At 44.2% G+C, this 25239-nt stretch overlaps 1 protein-coding gene across 4 annotated transcripts in view; it reads right to left on the bottom strand.

Annotated features, from left to right (window-relative positions):
• Window positions 1–17215: 17215 nt before the first annotated feature.
• CTNND2 (catenin delta 2) overlaps window positions 17216–25239 on the bottom strand; it is a 925778-nt gene continuing 917754 nt past the window's right edge. For all 4 annotated transcript variants that reach the window (XM_042953082.1, XM_042953076.1, XM_042953088.1 and 1 more), the window contains one exon: window positions 17216–18386. In XM_042953082.1, coding sequence (XP_042809016.1) covers window positions 18126–18386 — 261 coding nt within the window. In that variant the 3' untranslated portion in view covers window positions 17216–18125. The remainder of the gene's footprint in view (window positions 18387–25239) is intronic.

Genomic DNA, 25239 nt, shown 5'->3' with positions numbered 1-25239 from the left:
TTAATGACTGTGTCAGCACTATACAAATCATATATTTTCTGAACAAGTTTCCCGGCTTCATCAACATTTCCATAGATGGACGTTTGTAATCAAGCTATAGGACCGATTCGGTTGACAAATGGCTTTCTCTAACAGGAGATTTGAAACAGCATCTGGTTTCATTAATTTTGTAACTTCTCGTTCCCTTACATTCAGAACATGTACCCACTACCGTTGTAATTCATTCTTTTGAAAGATGGGCACCCTTGGCATGGTGCAGAGACGAGGGCCATTTTTTTTTTTTTTTATGGGTAAATGCTCATCGTTTTAAGGCAGCGTGCACAGTGGTGGCTTATAATCCTGACAGACTCTTAGGGGTATCAGCTGAGCCAGGATGCTAGTGGGAAAAGCAGCTCCCAGGACTCAACTAGACAAGATGCGGTCGTGGAAGATGGGAAATGCTGTTTTAATAAAGTACCATTGATTTTGTCTCTTTTTAACAGAAAACAACTTATTTCTGGCTTGCAATTGAAAGCATAGCACTTGGAGTTTCTGATGTGACCTGCTCAGAGCAGAGGTATATATTCAAACGTCTGAATGGTCCGCTTCACTCATCACCAGGAGAGACTCGGGGACATTTTTATGGACAGAGCAGGAGCTACGTGTGTTATGCAAACCTTTGAAAGGGGATGAGAGAGAATGAAAAAATCAACAAGAAAGTAAATGGATGAGCTGTGAACATAATAGGTGAGACATTGAACTAGCTGTTGTTTATGTTTGCAGGAAATTGAGGGTGTTTCCAGATCGTGTCTAAATTCAAAACCAAGGCATTATACCAAGCAGTGAACACTTTGTCAAGGTTTTTGTTGTGTGAAAAGCAAAACTGTAGGTATCAGAATAAATTCATGGGAAGGGGCCTTAGAGGTCTATCTAGTATAATACTCTTATTCTGCCAATGGGGGAAACTGAGGTTCTGACAAGAAAGTGACCTGTCCAAGTCCACTTATTAGTGAGACAGTGCCAGGCTTAGAAGGCTGCCACTTGAAGGACAGAACATTGTGACAACATTAAGATTGAGGTACTGACACCTCTCTAATGTATCCATTGTAATGAATAAAAATCTGGGGGACAATTACAAGCGAAAGAGCATGGATCCCGCAAACAGCAAGTTGAGCAGTATTCTCTGCTGATAAAATTGTTCAATTCTGAAAAGTGGCTTGGACTTCCACATCCCTGAACAGGCTCTCTCCTATCGAACACACACCCGAGTGAAGCCCGACAAGGTCAGGTTTATGACAGTGACAAGTGCTTCAATGCCGACTCAAGAGGCAAAAAGGCAGGGTTGAAACAAACAAGATGGAATCCAAGTGCAATCGAGAAGGTCAGATGCATAGGTCCAATTCAAGGAGACAGGGTCCTGATCATAGAAACTCTACTTGCCAAACCCAAACCAGCAAAACCCCCCAAAATAAAAGCAACCTGGAGTTTTTGTTGATTCAAGGTTAGGATGCACCAAGGGCATGATGTGACTATTGAAAACACTGAAAACGCTGAATTAATTGGGCTCAGTGTCTAAGACACCCAGAGAAAAGAATTTATAGGTGGAATGGATGCAAGGTCAATACAAGAGGGAACTTTCTAGCACCTTTTTGTATTAGTTCGGGCTGATGTAACATCTCTTAAAATAAATAAACATTAACACCCTTCTCTGGAAGGGTGACAACATCTGGGTGAACATCTGTCAGGGAGGCTGTAAATTTGACTCTGCTTTGGACTCGATGGCCCCCAAGCCCCACTACAACTCAAGTATATGAGTCCAAAGGCCGACATAACTCTCCAAATCCCACAACTAACCATGTGAACTTAGACAAGTTATTTAACTTCTCTGAGATTCTGAGATTCCTTGGCAATGTGATCAAATATTTGTTAATATCTTAAACCATTTTTAATATCAAAATTTTATAAAAACCAAATAAATAGGTGATTAAAATGAGTAATATTAATATATTAATGCTATATAATGTATTATATTAATATTAATAAAAAGTTAATTATTTGGTGTGTGTGTGTAAAAGCATTTTATTTAAAAATGAGCTGTTTGTATAAATCAGTATAAATCCACTACCAACTTCCATCACCTGTGACAGAGAAGAGTGTGGTATTTTTCTGGGCTTGAGGTATAAACTGACATGGTATTTAAGAACTTATCCAGCTGGGGCACCTGGGTGGCTCAGTAAGTTAAGCGTCTGACTCTTGGTTTGGGCTCAGTTTATAATCTCACTGTTCGTGAGATCGAGCCCCTCATCAGGTTTTACACTGACAGTGCAGAGCCTGCTTGGGATTCTCTCTCTCTCTCTGTCCCTCCCCTCCCCTGCTTATGCATGTGCACACTCTCTCAGTCTCTCTCTCTTAAAATAAATAGACATGAAAAAATATTTAAAAAAAAAAGAACTTATCCAGTGGACAAAGCTGGTCAGGACAACCTCTTGGCACCTGCCCTTCCACATTGGGTAATAGAGCCCCACAAACAATAAAGCCCTTAATATGGTGCTTGGTAATTTTAATGATTGGTAACATGATAATTTTTAAACAGTTTGTGTCTCTAGAGCTTTCCATTCTCCCATATCTAATAACTCATTCAGGAATGAGCATGTGACCCCACAACGACTAATGAGATGCCCCAAGATTTTTGCAGTGGCTTGTCTGAGTTATTCTTGCTTCATGGATTTAAAGCTGAGAAGACAGACTTCCTGGAGGTTTGATTACACCTGAACTTGGATAGTGCGGCCAGGACAGGTGGAGACAATTGAGACATACAGACAAATAGGCCCACGGTAACTTTATCTGGTCCCTGAATCCAGCCATGCCTGGAGTCTGCTGACTTCTGGGCTTTTCATTTACAGGAGTAAATTAATTCCATTTTGCTTACTGAAGCCTGGGTCAGGTTCTCAGTCTAGCGTGCAGCAAAGATCTGTGACAGACGCAGGCCTGGAGGGAGACATTCTCACATCTTCATAGATTTATTATTATTGCTTAATGTGAAGATTCGACCTGGCAGCCACTTTCTTCCATGCAGGGAGCTGGAGGGGCCACGGAGAGCCCTGCTTTCCTTAATCATCTCCGCTTAGAGCCCAGGGCAGCACCCGGCTTTGATACGTCAAGGACGCATAGACCTGAAAAGTTTACTTGTTATTTTTGGTGGCTTTTGGCTTCGAGGTGGCACCTTTGAAACCACAGCTGCTGCTTCTTTAGTTCCTCCTCCAGGTGCCAAAAGCCTGATCAATAATGAATCCCTGAAATGTCTTCAAACTTAATTTAGCATCTGGCCCAAAGAGGTAAATGCCAAGCCTGGGGCTTGTGGCAAGCCAAAGTTGGAGCAAAGACAGAAATACTTGGAACTGCTCAGTCACCATGTAGACTCCCAGGAGTTAGTCTTTCTTTCTTTCTTTCGTTACATTGCTGCCATCATCTGCTCGCTAATTAAGTTAAACTTGCCAAAATGGATACGACACCAGATCTATGGTGCCATCATGGGGCAAGGTTGTCAGAATCACTCGGCTCTTTCTGGTGCCAGCTTGATGCAGAAACTCAGCAATCTGGTAAGCGTAATGAAGAGTCTCCTTACGAACGCCGAGGAGACAGGTAGGTCGGCTTGTCGACTTGCTCTTGAAGGTTGGAGGCGCAGGTGCTGGTGAAAGCTTTACGGTCCTACTGACTTCTGCGCCTGTCAGTCACTCGGTGTCAGTGTCTTGTCCAGAGGAGCCTCTTCCCTGTTAGTGTTGTTTGGTCCCCTGCAAATGCACACAGGACCCCCACCTGTGTTTGGATACTTTGGGTTTGGATATATTGAGGTCGATGATTTCCATGAACCAAGAGAATTTTAGAGGCTTCTTACTCATTCAAAGGACTTCTAGGAAGAGCTGGTGGGCACAAGCAGGTCCAGGTTGACGCAGGCAGAGCAGAGCCATTGAGTTTGGGCCTTTATAGTAAGTGGCCAAGGGGTGGGACTGCAGGAGAGTTCCCAAGTAGGGGAGGTTTAAGTTTCCCACTGTCCCAAAGGAGGATGCGAGCTCAGGGTCTTTTTACCAATCTGTCCAGATGTAACGCCAAAGAGGAAGGGAGGGTAAGACAGAAAAGGGAGTACAAAGTGAACTGTGGATGCCTGGGTGGCTCAGTCCGTTAAGTTTCCCACTTCAGCTCAGGTCATGATCCCTCAGTTTGTGGGTTTGAGCCCCCCATCGGGCTCTGCTATGACAGCTCAGAGCCTGGAGTCTGCTTCGGATTCTGTGTTTCCCTCTTTCTCTGTCCATTCCCTGCTCGCACTCTGTCTGTCTCTCAAAAATAAACAAACATTAACTACCCCACGACCCAGCAATTGCAGTACTAGGCATTTATTCACGGGATACAGGTGTGCTGTTTCGAAGGGACACATGCACCCCCCATGTTTATAGCAGCACTATCGACAGTAGCCCAAGTATGGAAAGAGCCCAAATGTCCATCGATGGATGAATGGATAAAGAAGATGTGGCATATATATTCAATGGAGTATTGCTCAGCAATCAAAAAGAATGAAATCTTGCCATTTGCAACTACCTATGTGGATGGAACTGGAGGGAATTATGCTAGGTGAAATTTGAGAAAGACAAAAATCCTATGACTTCACTCATATGAGGACTTTAAGAGACAAAACAGATGAACATAAGGGAAGGGAAACAAAAATAATATAAAAACAGGGAGGGGGACAAAACAGAAGAGACTCATAAACATGGAGAACAAACTGAGGGTTACTGGAGGGGTTGTGGGAGGGGGGATGGGCTAGATGGGTGAGGGGCACTAAGGAATCTACTCCTGGAATCATTGTTGCACTATATGCTAATTTTAAAAAATAAAAAATAAAATTAAAAAAATAAACAAACATTAAAAAAAATTAAAGAATGAGGTCAGATTCTCCATTACAATTAGATGTAATCTTACCTAAACAAATACATTGGTTTCCTGGGATTGCTATTGCAAATTACCGCAGAGCACCTTAAAACAATAGAAATGTACCCTCTCGCACTTCTGGAGATTAGAAGTAAGAAATCGATGTGTGGGCACGGTTGGTTCCTTCCAGTCGCTTTATTTTATTCCACGTCTCTTGTTTCCGGTGGCTGCTGGCAATTGGTGTTCCTTGGCCCGTGGATGCATCCTTCCCGTCTCCGCCTGCACCAGACCATGGGATTCTTCTCTGTCCTGTCTTTTAAAAGGACATGCTCTTTGGAATTGGGGCCCTCCCTAATTCAGTATGATCTCATCTCCATCATTTAGATGATACCTGCAAAGACCCTATTTCCAAATAAACTCATATTCTGAGCTTTCAGGAGAACATGACTTTGGGGGACACTAAACTCAGTAAACAAAGTTAAGGCACTTTGTTATGAAATTAAAAAAAAAATCACATTCTCCATCTCACTTAGATTGTTGAGTTTCTGCATCCCTAAATGGGACTGGAGAGAAGGTTCATGGGCTCCTGGGGTGCCCAGGGAAGGCATGATCCTTGAAGAGGGCTGGGGGCTAAAGGAAGGGTTTGCACAGAGTGCGGGCAGAAGGGAAAAGGGAGAGATGGGGGGGTGCCTTCCACCCAGGACTCCCCTGGAGCCGGGGGTGGCGCACACGGACCCTCCGGGCCTGGCTTCTCAGCAGGAACACCGGCCCAGTCAGGAAACGCTGTGATGTTTGGGGAAGCAACAGGAAGCCCAGTTTCCGAAGCTGGGATGTTCGTCAGTGGCCTGCTGAATGGCCTCAGGACGAGATAGCCTGCTTTCAAATACAGTTCTCACCGAGTACCCATCAAGACGGAAGACTTGTTGCTCGAGGGCATGTTTCGTTTTTTCGACTTTTCCATAAGCTGATTGGCTTCGTGGGTGCCAGCCTTTGATCCCTGTATCAGTCATCTCTGGCTGCCGTCGCCAAATAGCCGGGACCAGAGGCTTAAACAACAGAAATCTATTTTCTCAGGTTCTGGAGGTTGGGATTTGGAGGCGTCGGCCGGGTGGCTTTCTTCCACGGCTTCTCTCTTGGCTTGCAGGGGATCTTCTCCCTGGGTCCTCGCTTCTTCCGCCTTCTGTGCGTGTCTGTGTCCAAGTTTCATCTCATTGTAAGGCCACCCGTCGTAAAAAACAAGGTATATCGGGGCCCCCCTCAGCGACCTCGTTTTAGCTTACCATTTTAACAAGCCTATCTCCAAATAAGGATACATTCTGAGACACTGGGGTTTATGGCTCGAGTATGTGAAGGGGGGGGGGCATATTTCAGTGGAAACCAATCGCTTTCACATTTTGGTGCTGAGAGAGCAAAATGCAGCCCTTCTTTGTTGACACTTTGCTCTCACTGGAGCCAAAGAAGCATTTAGACATGAGATGGTAGGGCCATGGGGCAAAGCCAGAGTGAGGCCTCAGAATGGTGATTCAGGTCAGGAAGCGGGGGCCTGCAGGAATGGGGGGCGGGGGCTTAGCTCCAGGCGCTATGAGAGCGTTCTAGCCATGTGCCCTTAGAGAACCGGGCTTTAGGGATCCCCTTTGGACATTCATACCTTGACTCCTGCCCATGCTGGGAACTTTCATCCACCCCTGCAGTAAGCAGACCAGTCTGCAAATAAGCCTATTTCACTGTATATTGGAAAAGGCTTAAAAATGTAAGGCTCCTCGTTATAATCATGATTCCAGTTCAGAGCAGAATTTAATGTAAGTCAGGTTAATCACTCTATGCGGGGGGGGGGGGGGGGGGATCCTTTCACAAAGGATACATATATCACATCATGACATTGTACACTTTAAATATCTAACAATTTTGGCAATCATACCTCAATAACCCGGGCAAAAAATTCAAACGCTGGGACCTTTTGTTACACTTCTGCAAGGGTTTCCCTTTCCTCTACCTCCTGTTCCTTTTATTTGCATTTAATCTATCCTCCCCCACCCCACCTCAAGATGCATGAATATTGATTAACATAAATAAATTTAGCAAAGGAAATCTTTTCTTTTTTTGACCAGAAACGTGTATGAGAATTTCCACCTGTTCACAGATTTTGGAAGTATACTACTATAGGAAACAAATGAGTTTATGCCCCTCCCCAAGAATTTAATACAAACTAGATTGTTTTAAGGCTTTATTTTCTGAATCTAGGTATTAATACAGTTAGAAGCCATTTTAAGACTTTTTTTTTTACATGAATTCAAAGATGATATTATAGCAAGAGCCTGATGTGGTAGACTGAATAAAGACTCCCTAAAGATGTCCACGTGCTAATCTTTAGAACTGGTGAATACGTCACCTTGCATGGCAAAACGACTTTGCAGATGTAAGTTAAAGAGCTTGAGTTGGGGACACTATTAATGTCATCGGAAGAGTCCTTATAAGAGAAAAGAGAGAGGCGGAAGACAGAGAAAAGATTTGATCGAAGATGCCATTCCGCCGGCTTTAAAGATGGTGCCAAGGAACACAGGTGGCTTCCAGTTGCTGCAAAAAGAGGATTCCTTCCCATAAAGCCCCCGAAAGGAACACAACTCTGCCAACCCATCTTGGATTTCTGACCTCCAGAAGTAATACATATCTCTTGTTTTAAACCACTAAATGTGTGATAATTTGGTCTAGCAGCGTGAACAGCGCGACATCGTTGCTGGTGATGGGAACGGTTGCCACAAAGCACTAAAGGTTGCAAACAGTGTTCTACGTCTTTATTTTTCTAAAAGAAGAAATGCGATATGTCATTTTCATGGCCGCTTTCCCTTCTCTGGGCTGTTCCAGAATCCGAGGCTTATGAGCCCTACAACACGAGTGGCCCAGGCAACGGGTCTGTCTTGTGCTACCTGCTGCTGGTCCGGGGGTGGGGGGCATCCGGGCAGAGAGGGGTGCTAGGGTGCCACCTTGTCCTCTGCTTTGCCAATCGCTCTTGAACACAGTGCCTTTCCTCAGTTCTTCTTCATTTGTGTCCACCTGCAGGCTTTCCTTTCTTCTGTCCTGCAAGCCTGCTGACAGCTCTGTCCCCACTCCAAGAGCTTCCCAACCTTCGTCCGCAGGTGCATTTCTCCTGCCGGAGCAGGGCTCTACCTCTGCTGCCCTTAACCCTGCCCCCGTCCCTGCTGCTCCACACTAGCGTGGGTGACAGCAGCACTGCCCTCCACCTGCTGGGAAGGCGTCGCCTCCATGAGGACCTGCCACCTTGGCGAGCTGCGGGTGGTTATCCACAGCACCGTGATCCTTGTTAGATCTGTCTCCCAAGGAGCGTGGTATCGTGACTCTTACATGGCAACTTCAATAAAGGTTGGCGGGATGAGTGAGTGTTAATGTTCATTCGGACAGCCACTTATGTTTCACAAGCAGTGGTGTGCAAGAGGAGTCTTGTATAGCTCATGAGACCACATTGTTACCTTTTCAGGAATACGTAAGCTGGATGTTGAATCCGGCCATACCACGTATCGCATTATAAAAATTTAGAGTTAAATTTAGAGTTATATAAAAAATAAAGGTAATAAATAATCAGTAACCAGCACAACCTGATTACATTTTTATTACCTGTGCTCTTGAGGTTATTTTGTCTGTTTTATCTGTACCTGGGAAATGACATGTTGCCACTTCCGGTTTTGAATTCACTAGCATCAAATCGGCGGTTTGAAATTGGTCATGGCGGGTGTACTTAGAGCACAGAAATTGGCAAGTGCTCTATAGGTCAAAGGGGTTTCTCTTTCTCTCTTTCAACTGTTCAGTGTAAGTATGTTCCAAATATTGCACGGGACATTACTTAAACTGAAAAAATTATTGGCTGTTTCACTGAAATTCCATTTTAACTGGACGCCTATATTTTTATTTGCTGGACCCTGCAACCCTGATTAAATGAGATCTGTGTATACATATTAAGAAGATGGAAATATTTCTTGATATAGTCCTATTAGATTTACAAACTCTGATCTCCTCTCCTACTTACTATGGTCAGCTCTATCTTTACCACTTTACTAGGGTCAAAATTAATGACATAAAATTCCTTAGATTACTTAGTAACTGGGCTAGTGACCGGATTCCCAACAAACTTTCCATCAATCTCGTTTCTGACTCCACCTAAAAACAGTTTTCCTTCCACCTATGTCCATTTCATAACACAGTTTACTGACCCTTTCTCCTGGGTCCTGACGGTGCTTTGTCGGTGCCATCAGCACGCACGGACATCAGTTCCGTCATTCTCAGCCGTTTCTTTTTAGGTTTAAAAGTTCTTGGGAAAACAAGTAAAGCTGCCCTTCAGAATCTTGGGTCTTGAGTGAGCAGAAAATCTGGTTGGAATTCTTCCCTAAGGGAGCTCATGAATGTATCAGGGCCACGGAGGCATCACTGGAGGACCCATTATAGCACCTGTCCGCAGGCACCTGGCAATTAGAAGCTGAAGCCATTCACCTGTATCAGCGTTTCCCTGGCTGCGAATGCGCCGAGCACTCTATCTTCACAGGGGCCCAAGGACCAGTGTTGGCCAGCTCACCTCCGATGCGTGGGGCTGGGAATTTGGGAAACAGAGAAGGCGGCGGTGCCACTGTATTGATAGTGTGTGTGTGTGTGTGTGTGTGGGGGGGGGTGTGCTAGCAGAAGAGGGAGTGATAAAGGGCCATGTAACTTGGAGACATTCCCATTCTGAAACTGTGCGTCCCCAAAGACAACCCAACACAGAGGAAAGCTGCATCATTGTTCTGTACGCCTCACTTTTCCAAACCTTTAATCACCTTCCATTTGATTCCATTTGATCTCTTTGGTTATAGATCATGACGCATGAACAAAATTGCTTAAAAATCCGAAATCAGCTGATATTGCTAGTGTACTGAGGCAATAGTATAGTTTCAAACCTGTATGAATTTGCAGCACATTTTACTTGTGATTAAAAAATAAGGTATACTAGGACAATGGCTAGAAAATGTGTCCACGGAATGTCTCTATGCTTACCAAAATTGGTACTTGTGTTTTTTTTTTTTAATTCTATTTTGCTGAATTTTAGGAAAATATACTCTTACTCTAAGGAAATGATGATGTGAATATTTAACTCTACCTTGAGATGGCTTTCATCCATCCAGCCTTCTGTTACTTCTCAGCTGAGGTCAGGGGAAAGTCTTTAGAATGTGGGGGCGAGTACTTAATGGTTGTCTGTTGTGGAATATTCTGGGGAATTTGGTGATTCTCCTGTGCTCTGAGAAGAGAGCCAGGTTCTTTCTATCTACTCTGCCTTCGTCAGCTTTGAGTTCACCTTTTTCTGGGCCCCTCACGGTGACAAGATGGCTGCTAAGACTAAGAATCATGAAGTGCTTCCTTGTTCTCATCCAGCTGGTGGAAACACAAGCCCAAGATCCAAACTCTTCCTTCTGACATAATTACATGGCCTTTTATCCCATTTTCGTGAGTTGTATTAGTTGTTTGTAACTTCTGATAGTAAAACTCATTGCTTTTGCTGTTAAGAAATATTGGCCAAAGTTTGAAAGAAGCTGAACCTATTAAGGCAAAGTGTTATCAGTTTTGTGGGAGACCGTCTGAAAAAGGCAAAGCCTGTGTTTCCATCCCTGCATGCTCTGCTAGAATCTTCCCCCCACCCCAAGAGATACAGTCCATTTCCTTCCCTACCCTCTGGAACTGAGCAATATTTTGCTAGTGCGTTGACTAATGGAATGCATTTTGACTTTTGAGCCTGGTTCTTTCTCTTGGGACATAGACTTTGGGAACCTTGAGATAATATATAAGAAGACTGGCCCACTGAACCATCTCTGCTGGACAAGCACGTGGAGATACTTCACAGGATGCCTGAGGAGCTGAAGTTCCCCCTGCCCCAGCTAGTTGAGTCGTCCCAGCCAGATACTAAGTGATTGAGCCTTTAAGTGGTTCCAGTCCAGGCTTCCAGCCTCCAGGATGATTCCAAGTGGAGTGGAGCAGGGCCGAGCTGTCTTCATGGAGCCCAATCCAGATTGAAAATTCCTGAAGAAAATAAATCTTTCTCTTTTTATTTTTTTTAATGTTTATTATTTTTGAGAGAAAGAGCACGAGTTGGGGAGGGACAGAGAGAAAGGGGGATAGAAGATTTAAAGTGAGCCCTGCGCTGACAGCCAAGAACCCAGTGTGGGACTCGAACTCACGAGCCCCGAGATCATGGCCTGAGCTAACGTCAGACGCTCAACTAACTGAACCACCCAGGCACCTCCCTTTCTTTCTTTTTAAAAAAACGCTAACTTTGGAGTGTTCTGTATAAAGCAATAGGTAAACAGAATGAGTCTAGATCAAATTTTACATGTGTGATTTCTATCCTTGACCTTAATTAAGAGTTGTATATGAAAAAAGTCAGTGGTATTGTAATAATTTTTCCGTCGATGACAACTTAGCTCATGTAGTTCAAATTCACTTTTCACATGGCCAGTGATTTAGGTTTAATTTCAATGAAGGCCAATTCACTTTGTTCTGTGACTTAACTGTGTGGTTATCTCACAGCTGTCTGGTCTTAATTTTGAGAGCATGAAGACACATTGTGGCCATTTGGAGATGGACACCAGGCTTCTCTGCTGAGCTGTTCACTAAGGGAGGTTGCGGTCATGGACTGGACAGGCTCCCAAACTAGAATTTCTGAACAAAAACATCGTGTTGGCTCCATGAAGTTCAGGCTTAGGGTCGGTTGGGCATATGAGAAATGAGAATAAATAGCCTGGAGCAGATGGGAGTTGGGTGGGGGTATTGAGGATGACTACCCCACAGCAGTAACTGATGTGGAAGGCACTGGTTGTATAGGACGTGTGGTGGACAAACAGATGCCAGGGTCCGCAGACAGACACCCTCCTCTCGGACCTTGGAGTCCCACTGCCTGAGAGTTAGCCTGGTTCCATGGTGTTGAGCAAAGAGTGGGCCCTGGGGAATCAGGCTTTCCTCTCCCCATGGCCCCTTTGCTTCATGACTCCTAATCCTATCTGAAGCCACTGCTTGAACATCACCGTCCCAGAAAGAGCCATCCTGGTGTTATGGTCTATGGTGAAAAAGCCTCGATTTTATGTCCAGCAGCAAAAGTTGCCAATTGCGTGGTATCACCGAGTCTTACTCCCCTCATCTCCAAAACAGGGCAGGTTATAATACGAGCCTACCTGGTAGTGAGTGGGACAAGCAGAACATCTATTAAAACACCATGAAAGCACTAAAATGCTGCACACACTGAAGGAGTTGTTCTTAAACCATTTGTATGAGCATGGAACCTTGCTTTACAAGTTTGCTTTGCTGCCCTAAAATAATTCTTCATTCCATTTGTGATTGTCTCAAGCCAGCATCTTGTCACAATCAACAGCTCATTGCTAAGCTTCGCAGTTCCCTGCCCCCTCCCCTGCTATTCAGTCTCCTTAACCTGCCACTGGAGCTACCCACTAAGGCCCTGTGTGGTCTCCGAATGACAATACTCACAGGTTTCTTCATTCTTGTCTTCCTTCTTGTCATCTTCTGGTATCAGTGCCACCAGTGATACTCTCCACTCTCTTTATATGAAATTCCCCGATTTTGACAACAGTACACTGGTCTTGTTCTCCCCAAACCCCACCTCCAATATGCTATTGTGTACTCCTGTATCATGCTGGTTGCCAATGAGCCTTCATCATCCCCGTGATGCTCTCCTCTCTACATCCCCTTTTCCGTGACTGCTCTATCCGTGCCATTTTCCACCTCTCGGCACCAAATCTTGCCGAGAGTCCACCAAATCTTGGTTCAGAGTCCTGGTTGCATTTCAACTGCCTGTTGCAACGTTCTCCCTGGATCTACCATCAGCATCTGTAATATGTCCAACATGGAGTGGATTTTCCTCGTCAGAAAGATTTTTCTTCCTTATTACCTGTGGATTATCCCCTGCTGGGCTTCCGGTCACCCAAGCTCACATCTTAGAGGGATCGTTAGGTTCCCCCAGCACTCACCCAGCACTCACCAAGTACTGTGAATTTTACAACTGCAACATTTCATGTTAGTTTTCTCCTAGCTCATGGTCTTATGTTTTCTGGATCATTGTTATCAAAGTTTAATGTTCTTATGAAACATCTGGGGATTTTATGAAAAGGCAGATTCAGACACAGAAAGTATGGAGTGGCACTCGATGTTCTCCACTTCTGATATGCTTCTGGGTGATGCTGAGGCTGCAGTCCCCCAGATTATACTTTAAGTAACAAGGTTCTAGATTATTCTAACAGTTTCAGAAGTGATCTCTCTTGAGACCAGGGGTTCTCAAAGCATAGTCCCTGGACAAGCAACACCAACATTACTTGGGAACTTGTTAGAAATGAAAGTTCTCTGCCAGTCCCAGCCCTATGCAATCATAAACTCAATGTCTGAACAAATTGTTCAGGTGATGTGCTCCAGGTGATTCTGATGCATGGTTGGAGAACCACTGATCTATACCTTACCTGTACAACCACCACACCCCCCCCCCCGAATTTTTGTAACATGCTATGAAAAATCTTTAGTGTTCTATAAAATGGCTTTCAGGAGCCTCAAGTTTGTTCACAGCCTGCCTTGTCTCTCTCTCCCTGCTCTTCCTGTTCCTCATTTTAGAATTAATTTTGTTGCATTCTGTTCCCTGTCCGTTCCCCATACTTTCCACATCTTCACTCGCATTTTTTCCAGAAACATCTCCAATATTGCTCATCAGAAGCCTATCCGTCCTTTAAGTTCCAGCCCAATACCATCTCCTCTGCATTGTGTTCTCAGATCGCCCACCTGGGAGTGCATCTTTTTCCTTCCTTATGCTCAGTTGTAGTTAGGACGTTGTGCATTGCACCAGAGCAGTGGTTCTGACTGGGGCTGATGTAGCCCCGCCCCAGGGGAGATTTGGAAATATCTGGAGGCTGTTATGATGGTCACAACTGCAGGTGGTGGTGCATCCAGTGAGTTTCCAGTGGGTAAAGGCCAGAGACACTGTTAAGTATCCTATGCTGCATCTCCCCTATTTCTCCAAAGAATTATTCAGCCCCAAACATCAATGGTGCATTAGTGAAGACACTCTAGAGTATTATGTGTATGTTCTGTCATCTCTCATGATGGGTGTCAGCACCACCTGAGATGATGTCTCAGTTTTGCATGCACATTGTAGTACAGAGTACCAGGTGCTGATTCATCAAAGCTTTTGTCTTCATTTTATTGAGGAACCAAGCAATGAAATATTGTGAAAAATTTTAAATGTGTGATGCTAATGTAGCCACTGCTGAAGTTCATGCCAAGAATTCCATTGTCTTAACTGAGGATCAAACCCTTGACTCAAAACCCCAGTATCACCATTATCTAGTGCGCTCAGAAATGTTGGTTGGTTGGCTTGCTTGCTTGTTTTTTTTTTTTAAACTACTTCATTCTTTGTGTTTGAGGAGACCATAGGTGCAGCCCGGTTGTTTACTATTGAAATGGTGAAGACACGGAGGTCACATGCCTGCCTTGCAAGTCCTGAACTGGGTACTCGTACCAGTTCTCTGGTTTGAAGAACACAGGCTCATGGCTTGGGAGTGTTGTCATTTGTAAGGAACTGGAGGTCTTTGTCTCTCAACTTTGTATGGCCAAGGATTGTCCCCCCACTCCCAGATCCTTCTTTTTATTTAACTCTGTGGGTTACAAAACAACATTTCGCCCAGAGAGGAGGTGATGTGTTTAAGTTCTTCCAACAAGCTCTCTCCAAGGAATGGAGGCCAGTGCACTTTCATGAAGATCCTGACCTGAGAGGTGCCACTTTCTCTCTGGAGGGACAGAATCACCAGGCAAGAAGGAAATTGGTTCTCGAAGGTGGACAAAATTGTGTCTTCAGACAGGGAAACCTCACTTTCCAAGGGCACAGTTCTCAAGGATGGGGGGACAGTATCAGGCCCTACAGCAGAGCTGAAGTCAGAGAAATGAGCAAAGCAAATAAATTGAGATTGGTTTTGCTACTGAATTTAAACACTGCTTATTTTTTTTAACAGCAGGTTTTCATAATGTGTGTCTTGCTTATATGAAATGGGTCATCAGTGGTTAACCTTCACCTAGTCTGCACCAAGTGTGATGTGATATCTGTGTCACCCTAATTCTTATGAACCTCTTAGGTATTTTCTCATCTAACTCACAACTGATCATTTGGATTAAAACATAAATGTGTGCTATGAAACCTGAGTCAATATGAAAGATCTTATTTTAAAATATTAGTATCATTGAAGGGGGTATAGTTTTAAGTGTCCCTTTAATCAGTCCTTGGTGATCAAAACTCTCAGGTGAAGAAAAACCAGGTCTCTTTCTCATACATAATGTCCAGATTTTACAAACTGTTAAATGTACTGGGCGTATGTATGGTCCACTACAAGGACTGAGAGGAAAAAAAATTCTAGTTTCCTTTCCTCCCTCCTTTGCTCTGAAAAACACCATTCCCGTCTCAGTAAATAATCTGACATCTGGAGGTTCTTATAGACCCAAGAGGCAACTATCTGCGGGGACTTGGGTGGGGGTTAGTATCACACTTGGTGACTTCAGTACAATGAAAGCAAAAACAAACTAAAGTTTCTTGCCATTTGGGGCTTTTATCCAGTATTATCCAATTTAATAATAAATTACCAGCTGATCAATGTTTGTTGCCAAGGGAGCCTGTGGGAACTTTAGGTTATTTCACAGTTTATGTAAAATCTCACCTATCTATTATCTACCTACTCATCTACCTATCTATCTAGTATCCATCGTCTATCTATTATCTATCAATCATCACCACCTATCTACATCATCTTCTATTTATCTATCAATCATTTCTTACTGTCTCCTTATTTACTTCTGTGTGTGTGTGTGTGTGTGTGTGTGTATGAAAAGGAGAACAGGATTGGTTTGAGTAACTACAACACTTCTAATTTTCTTTTTCCTACCTCTACCTCTGAAGCCAGAGGCTCCTGGCTGAATTGGTTCATTTCAGCCTGGCACCACATGCTGTCAAAGAATCACGGGCAGCAGAGGCATCTTTAGTCTTCCCAGGTCGCAAATGCAGGGAATTCTCGGACTCAAAGAGTATAAAGGAAAATGTACAGTTCCCACTAGGAGGGCTTTTCAGCACATGCAGTCATTTCTCCATGCACAACTCAAGCCAGAAATGAGTCCTATCATTCACTTTTGGAAAAGTCAAACCAGCTACTAGGTTATGGATAAGTCATGTCTATGCCATAACCTCTGCCTCGATGAACTTCACTAGTTCACGGATGAGGAGGACACGTTGTGCTCAGTGCTAATTTTCTCTCTCTCCACGGGGGCTGGAGCATTCCTGTGAGGGAACCCACCAATGCCGAATCCAGTCCTAGAATAAACAGTGCAACAGGGTCCAACTTGCAGGTAATTTACAGGACAGTTCAAAAGCAAATTTGTGTCTCCTGCTCTATTTTGGAAATCAGCTTTTCATTTGCAAAAATACACCTGAACAAAAAAAGTTTTTTGATTGTTGCTAAATTTGGAGAAGGAACCACTGATCTTGGGCTTTGCGCTGAATTCAACTATGTAGAGTGAAGGGGAGCAAGTTTTAAAGGAAGATGGTCAGCCAATTTCTTTTGTTATTTAATTTTTATTTTTTCCAAGAACAGTTAACATTTACTAGGCACCTACTGGCCTCAGTCACTTGCATCTAAGAGCAAAGCTGATTTACCCACAGCCCGTGTTCTTGTAAATGGTTAGCCTTATTTCTTAGCTCTGTTAACCACTAGTCTAACATTGGCTTCAAGTTCAATTTTAATAATCTAATCCATAATGGTCCACTGCTCCCTGCCACATGAACAGAAAGTTTGGGGGTAATAAGGCGAGCAGTTTACATTTCTTGATACTTCAAGTAATTGGCCCCAAAGTGAAATTATTGAGTTGGCCATGGTTTATTGTGTTCCCAGGGCATAAAACGTGGAAGGAAATGGACCTGTAGAAAGAGGTGGTGTCCAAGAATGTGTGAATGTGTGAAAATCCTATAACTTCACTTCAACTGGCCTAATATCCTGAGTCACTAGATGGTCAGAAGAATAGATGGAGTACGAGAAGAACAAAGTGATGTACATTTATACCGAAAACCAGAAACAAAGCTTGTACAAGATGAACAGCGAATGAAGTAGCTTCTATCAAAATAAAATCTCACACAGGTCATTTTTATACATACGTGGACATACACACACCCACACACGCACAGACACACAGGCAAGAATGTGTATTTTGTAAGATAGGGTCCTTGGAAATAGACATTCTTAGCAAATATGGATGACAGATCAATTGTAATTTATTTTCTTTTAACACTGTATCATCATAAAGAAAACTGGTATAAATGAAAAAATCTATTTCAAATATCTACATCTAAAATTTTAGGCAGTGAAAAAGCACTTTGTTGACAAGGAGTGTGGAATGATGTATGTTAATTGTCAGAAACTGCTGAATGCCTTGCTTACTTGCCACAAACAAATTCACATATCAGAACGAACAATACTGCTAAATATTCCTTTTTTTCCCATTTTTTTTTGTTAAAACATACTGGGAGAAAGAAAAGAAAAGAAAAACTGGAAATCCATACATCTTTCAAAAGTTTGAAATTGAAGCAATATTTAGAACCATAGATGAGGAAACACGGCATGGTGTAATATACACAATGCGCTTCTCTTCTTTAATCTGTAATGTACATCAAATACTTTACAACAATGCATTAACAAAAGGCAAGAAACATCTTGCTGTACAGAGGAACCCCAATGCAACTTGAAGCCTAGAATCACAACGAATGAAGAGAGTAAACAAAGCGTGAGAAGCCGTCCCTCTAAAGTGTGTGAACTACACTGTCCCTTGTGCTTAACTGCAACCTTCACGCCCCACCACCCCGACCGTCTCCTCTGCTGCCTTCAGCCACGTTCAATATAAAGCACTTTTTATACTCTACAGCTCAAACTAGAAAGGTGTTGCATGATGTCATATTTAGGATCGTTTTAGCTTCCTATTGACTTCCGAGTTAACTTTCGATTCATTTAGCTTTCTAAAATAGCTCTTAATATTTCCTTACTGGTTATCACAGCCTTCCTACGGAACAGGCTTGAACAAACTAAATTTGCAGGGGGAAAAAAAAAAGCAATGTCTTGTGGTATGCATGCACATGCACTGTTCCCGGAGCGCCTCGTGCCGCCCGCTCCTCACACCCAGGAGTCGGGGGAGGCCGGGTAGTGGCTAGTTTCATAGTTCAGTTCACTGTAGGGACGGGCAGCTGAGTAGAAGTCGACATAGTTGCCGGTGGACTTGAGTCCCAGGTGCATGGTGTACTCACTGGCGGGAGGGCGATGGTGGACCTGGTCCTCGAAGAAGGACTCGTCGTAGTTTCTCGTGGAATTCTGAAACGGCTGGTAGATCTCGTAGTCTTTCCTGCTGGGCTCCTGTGGGACTGGCTGTGCTGGAACCTGCACAGAAAAGAAGATCCACCTGGGCTGGTTCGCTTTCCCTTGATGCAACCCCCCCACGGCCAGGCGCTCAAGCCTTCCATGTTAAGGGCTGGGCCGTGCCCCCCACCCCCCCGATCGACCACCATGGCGCTTCTCCAGACACTGCCAACTTCTGATCGCCCTTCCTTTTATAAGCTGGTGCCTGGGTCCATGCACTAGCATTCTACATAATCTTTTTAAAAGATTATGATTGTAGTAAAACATACGTTAACATACAATTTGCCATCTTAACCACTTGTAAATGTATACTTCAGTGGCATTAAGTATATTCATGGCATTGTGCGGCCATCACCACTATCCATTTCCAGAGCGTTTTTTAAAAGTTTATTTATTTATTTTCAGAAACAGAAAGAATGCAGGGGGGCAGAGAGAGAGGGAGAGACAGGATCCTAAGCAGGCACCACACTGTCATCAAGGCTTGAACTCACGAACTGTGAGATCACAACTTGAGCCAAAATCAAGAGTCGGACACGTAACCGATTGAGCCAACCAGGTACCCCATTTCCAGAATTTTTTCATCATCTCAAACAGAAATTCTGGACCCGTTGAGCATAACTCACCATTTTCCTCCTTGCCCCAGCCACGGCAGCCCATTCTACTTTCTGTCTCTCTGAATTTCACTATTCTAGACGCCTCATGTAAGTCTAATCGTATTATATTTGTCCTTTTCTGTCTGGCTTCTTTCACCTAGCGTAATGTCCTCAAAGGCCATCCATATCGTAGCATGGGACAGGATTTCCTTTTTAAGGATGAACAATATGCTATTGTATGCGTATTTTTTTTGTTTATCCATTCATCTGTTGATGGCCACTTGGGTTGTTTGCTCCTTTTGGCTATTGTGAATAATGCTATAATGAATGTGGGCGCACCAGTACCTGTTTGAGTCCCTGCTTTCAATGTTCGGGGTATGGACCTAGAAGTGGCATTGCTGGATCTTTTGATAATTTGAGGTGTAACTCTTCAAGGAATTGCCAAACTGCCACAACAGCTGAACATTTTAGTAGATGACCTTTTAAATTAAAGACACATAGACTAGACGCTATAGAACACAACTAGTTGATCTTCCTCTCTTCTGCATTTTTTTTTCCATTAAACCTAGGTTGTTGCAATCCCAGAGAAAGAGACGGTGAAGATGTATGAGGTCTAATGGTCACTTGGGTATCTTTCCACCCGTGCAGTGGGCTGTGATCAATACCTCTCTGGAGGACGGAGGCTTCCCACTGGTAGGGTCATTCCATCACACCTGCCTAAGTGATCAGAAGGTTGCACAAGTGATCAGAAGGTTGCACAGACAAGCATGTACTGACAACAGGAAATCCACTCCAAATATAACATATTCAGGAGGATGAAAACGTTCCCCAACTTGGTTTCCATAAGAATTTATTGAACTCGAGAATGATGTGGGGTTATGAAGCTTTTAGTTGAGGAGGAGGGGTTTCAGTACTGTCTCGTATCCCTTCAGCCCACCTCCGTGCTCTTTGCCCTCTTGTCCTTTGCAAGTTACTGTCTGATGTAGGAGGCTTTGAAAATTTAGAGGGGTCACATGAGCCTCTGAGATATGTAAAGTCAAGAACTAGTTCCACCTGTTTAGTTTTAAGGACAGTAAGACCAAGACTGTTCATGGGCTGGTAATTAACACCTGTATGTGGAGGTCTGGCTCTCCTCTTCCCTTCTGACTGCCTCTGGGGTCCCTTTTCTAGTACTATGCACCCGAAATGAGCGGAACCTCCCCGCAGCTAGGGCACACAGTCACCTGTGAAGCTCTGCTCATGTGCAGTCACTGGGAAGAAGGTCTGGTGTGAATGATAGAACACTTCTAAAGAAACACAGTATGATCACCTCCAAGCAGATTCAGTAATTCCCTATTAATTTAACTAAAGCTCAGAATGGAAACATCCTATAGAAATTGGTCCTAGTTAATAATGACTTGTAATTAGCACGTTGTGTGTAAATGAATGCTTCTAATGATCTGCACATAATTCTTCTCTCAAGTAAGTGAACCTCCTTCTTTTACATGTAATTGATTTACACTAGTAATTGACCTGTTCTTCATCATAGCTGCCATCCACTATGTCCCACACTTCTCGTTAGTGGTGCTGATGAGTGAGGTTTTGGGCTACCTGCGAAACATGTTAGCCTAAGAGCCTGGCCATGAGAGGGATGTTTGGAATTAATCATCTGTAATTAAACAAGGCCAGGTTTACCAAATTACGTGGCTAGGCTGAGGCGCTCTTTGCTATCCTTTGAAGAGCTGTGTGCTATGCTGAACTTCTGTGCTCCAGCACTGTGCTGCTACTAAGCATCGAGCATACGAAGGGTAGGAGCTGGAAGATCTAGAAAAATCACACGGGGAGGGGGCTAGAGTTTACTGTGCTTTTATGTCAGTGGGCGCTATGCCCAACATTTAACAAATTCCTCTTTGTTTAACCTTTAATAACAGAAACGTGTATATATGTATGTATATGTCTCTATCTATCTATCTCATCATGTATCTCTCCTTCCCTATTGGGATCAATCCATCCATCCATCCAATTCCCACTTTATAGATGAAGATACTGAAGCTCAGAGAAATTAAGAAACTCCTCCAAGATATCATGGCTAGTGGTGGTGTGAGATTGGAATGTGAATCCATGTCTGGCTGAGTCAGAAGTCCACATTCTCTCCACCACACAAACACAGTTTCGGTTGAGCCAAACCGGTCAAGCTTGAGGGCCAGCCTCACTGTGTTGACCCAAGGCTCTATAATAAGAAGGGAGGCTAGTGGACAAAAGTAACCTTGGAAGAGGTCTCACTTCTTTGTGTCAGTCTTATCGGCCAGAGATGGGGAGATCTGCAGGGGAAATCACCCACAAGCTTATGGCTCTCCACAGTGGCTGCTTCTTTCAGGCTTTTGCACAACCCGTTTCAAACTTCTTACTGTTGCCATGTTCTCTCTGGTTGGTGGACGTTTTTAGGTCGGGCACGTTTATCTTAGTCTCTTACCTTGAGGACTTGCCCTCTTTAATTCATCTGTATTGGTCATAAAGTCTCCTGTCAACCCCTTTTAAGAGTTAGTTCTGTGGTTCTGAGAGTGTGTGTAAATGAACTATCCAGGATGGGTGACAGGTGGCACTGCTTTGTTTGGAGGGATTAAAGTTGCTCATCGGCCTGGTCGTGCAGATGTTGACTGTGGATGCACATTCACAGTGGAGGAATGTTGGCTCTATTTTATAACTTACTCTAAGGGATAATCTGACAGAGCTCAAAATTGGACGTATTTTGAGCTCCCAAATATAAGCCTTCCCCATAGAGGAACTAAAAATAAATGCATTTTTTTTTTACATTGTACTGTTTGCATAAAGCAGACTTCTATGAAGGAAGTAGAATGATGTTCATATACAATAGTGGCATATTCTGAACTTGAGTGTCTGTTGTGGCTCAGTGAGACCGTGGCACAACCAAGGAGCCTGAGGGTGTCTGCTTTTGCCTTAAGGCAGCGTCCTTTCTGGGAAGGGGAGGTGCAACCAGCTGGCTCACATGGGGAGACTGGGCTCTGTCCTGTGGCTCCTGCTCCCATAAAGGCACCTTTGTTGAACCTTTTCCTCAATAGGAGAATGTTGAGTTTAAATTATGAAGGATAGTGCCAGTTCTCTACCCCCCAGTTCTGTTAGCATAGTGAGGAAAACTTGGCTGATTCCTCACGGAGTTTGCCTACAACCTGTATTTCTTTCTAACACAAGGGAAATAGCTGTCCATTACAGATCTTCAAACTTGACCACATGGCGAAAGCTGAAGACTCAGGGTGATAATATACAATGAAAGAGGTCATGTGATAAGGATTCACGGTTCTCAAAGTCTGGTTCAACTGCATCAACATCACTTGGAAGCTTGTTAGAGATGCAGATTACCCACCAAGTCAGAAACTATGGGGTTGTGGGGGGGCCACTGATGTGTATTTAGTAAGTTGTTCAGGGGATTCTGGCTCATGCTCAAATTTGAGAACCACTGGTAGAGAGGAGACCAGATGGGACAAGAAGGCAGATGAACCAGGTTGGAGTCTTTTCCTTTTCTGAGCTGGGTGACCAAAAGCAAACCTTTATTCTCCTTGAATCTCTGAGGACAATTTCACCTGCTCTTCCCACCTGGCAGTGAAACTGAGGACACCAACCAGGACCTCAAGATGCTGTTTTGATGTCAATGGTAATCATTTTAATGGTGGTCATCAAAACACCAAACCCCTTTGTCTCTAGTTTAGGAACAAAAACTTCTGTTGCTAGCTAGATATATGCAGTTGAATGTGATATTTTTCTTTTTTTCTTTTTTTTCTTAAACGTTTTTATTTATTTTTGAGACAGAGAGAGATAGAGCATGAACGGGGGAGGGTCACAGAGAGAGGGAGGCACAGAATCTGAAACAGGCTCCAGGCTCTGAGCTGTCAGCACAGAGCCCGACGCGGGGCTCGAACTCACGGACTCCGAGATCATGACCTGAGCCGAAATCGGACGCTTAACCGACCAAGCCACCCAGGCGCCCCTATTTTTCTTTATCAGTATGTGATAGACTAGTAGAAGCTCAATAACAATTTGGGGGAGTTTAAGTAGTTAATTCTTAAAATGATGTCTGCAACCAGTTGATTGGAGATATAAAAATCAAGGACCACAGATGTTATTTCAGACTAATGGCTATTTCTTCTAGGAGTCGTAAGGCTTGGAACTCAGTGAAAATGAGACTGGAATTCCAGGTGGTCTCATGGAGACAGCCACAGCTGAGCAGCTGCCTGGCTCCCTTTCCACTGAGTCATGGAAAGCCTGGCTTATGGCCATTGCCCTGGACCCTGCCTCGCCTGCCCATGCATTTGGAGCTGGGGCCACATTCCCAGCTCTCATTGTCATTGACTCCTCTTGGAGACCTACCTCAAACCAGTTTCCCTCAGTGAATTGCTTCTTCTTGGAGATGAGTCACTGTCCAGCCTCTGTGAAGTTCATGAAGCCCGGTGGGCGACTGAGACATCCAGGAGACTAGAGTGCTCAGCAGAGGACAAGCGTCAGCACTGAAATGGAACGGACTCTGGCATATTCCTCCTGGTTAAATTGTTCAAGCTGGTCTTTTATTAGCTGTGAGGTTGTGAGGTCACTCTCAACTCAGGAAAATTCCAAAAATGAAAGCATTCCATCCATCTGGGATGACTAGCCATGTCCACATGGCCAGAAAATCCAAATTATGGAGGCTCAGTACAAGGTTGTCTCTAGAACTACTCAGCTGGAAAAGAACCAAGTCCCCTCTTCTTTTGAATGGGTAGGGTGGTCATACCTCAAAACAGAGCCCAAGTTTATTCCAGTAACACTGGAGTTTCCTGGAGTGTCATAATGATTTACCTTGGAAATTTTGGGGGGAAAAAACAATTCTTTTTGGTGGACATTTTTAATTGCTGCTTGATCTTAGAATGGGGTTAAGAGTCTCATCATCTACTTCCCTTTGCTGGACCTTCTCAGGGACTAATGACGGCACTGAGCTGATGACACCAGGTGAAACTGTGGGACTCAGCTCAACCAGTGGCCTGTCTACAGCATCTCCCCTGTGTTGCCAAATGGTGCAGAGCTCGCACTCCATCCCGGCTGGGTTTCCCAGCATTCGCCGGGGGGCACCATGGCCTTGACAATTCGCGCTGAGGCTGAGTATGTTCTGGGGCATGCTGGGAAAAAGGTTACATTATGTCACGCCCTCCCTCCAGGCAGTGATGCCATCCTAGCACATTAATTCCAATTGGCTTCATTGTTCAGAATAGGCTCTGGAGAAAAGAATTGCCCATAGAGCCACTGTGGACTTTCCTGCATATCTAGGTTGCAAGCAGTGCTAGGAAACTTCTGCAGCCACATTGTAAGATGCCAAGGACCTCTGGGCCACACCGGGACATTTCTTTGCTGCCAGCGCTAGTGGAATCCCATGGAAAGAAATACTGGTGTAGAATACATTCCATTCTTGTGATGAGCTTCTCCTAACCTGAGGAGAAGGTTACTTCTCCTATACTCTTGGATGCAAAGTCAGGGTCCTATCACATCCTGACAAGTATCATTAAGAGCTACAGCTAGTTCTCTCACTGTACCTGATATTTGTGAAAATATAAAAGTTGTTTTCCGTGACTGAAGTTGGCATTTCCAATACATTTTGCTTCCATTTTCCTTTGTGTTCCCGTAGGCACGTTGACACGCGGACGGCTGGTGGCCACCCCCGGTGCTCTCTTGTCTAGTGCTCATGCACCTATTTATTTATTCATTGACCTCTTTGCTTTTAGCAAAGACCGGAGCTGAGGGAGGCCAAGTAGATGTTACCAATGTGTCAGGCGGGCCGTGGGGCCTGGGCATTCACCAGGGGTTTGTGAACCACACCAGCTGTCTTCCAGAACGGCTCCGCACGGACTGGAACATCGAGGGCAAAGGGATAACTCCTCTACCCACGACCATTTCTCCTGCTGATGGGTGATTAGAGGAAAAGGTAATTTAAGGTCGAGGAGATACTTTTCGTGTCCTCCTCCTTCTTTTGGAAACGGCCCTGCACAACATATTCTATCTGCTAGAAGGGAGTCCCTTTCCTTTTCAAAGATGCTGCCCCACAGGGTGTTGAGAAATGCTTTAACACAGCACATCGAACTTCCATGTCATCTGGTTATTGCGATCAAACAAACAGCTTTCAGATTTATCTTTCAGCCCAGCTTCCCTGACCTGTGGCAGGAATCCCGAGCGTCAGCAGAAGCCAGCTCTGGCAGTGGTTATCGGTGGCCAACGGCGATGAGGAACAGCCGTCTTTCTGTCATGACCACTCCAGGGGCCAAATG

This window comes from Panthera leo, chromosome A1 (genome assembly GCF_018350215.1).
Source record: "Panthera leo isolate Ple1 chromosome A1, P.leo_Ple1_pat1.1, whole genome shotgun sequence".
Classification (NCBI taxonomy): Eukaryota; Metazoa; Chordata; class Mammalia; order Carnivora; family Felidae; genus Panthera; species Panthera leo.
The sequence above is the reverse complement of the archived record's forward strand: the minus strand, read 5'-3'. Positions and strand labels throughout refer to the sequence as shown.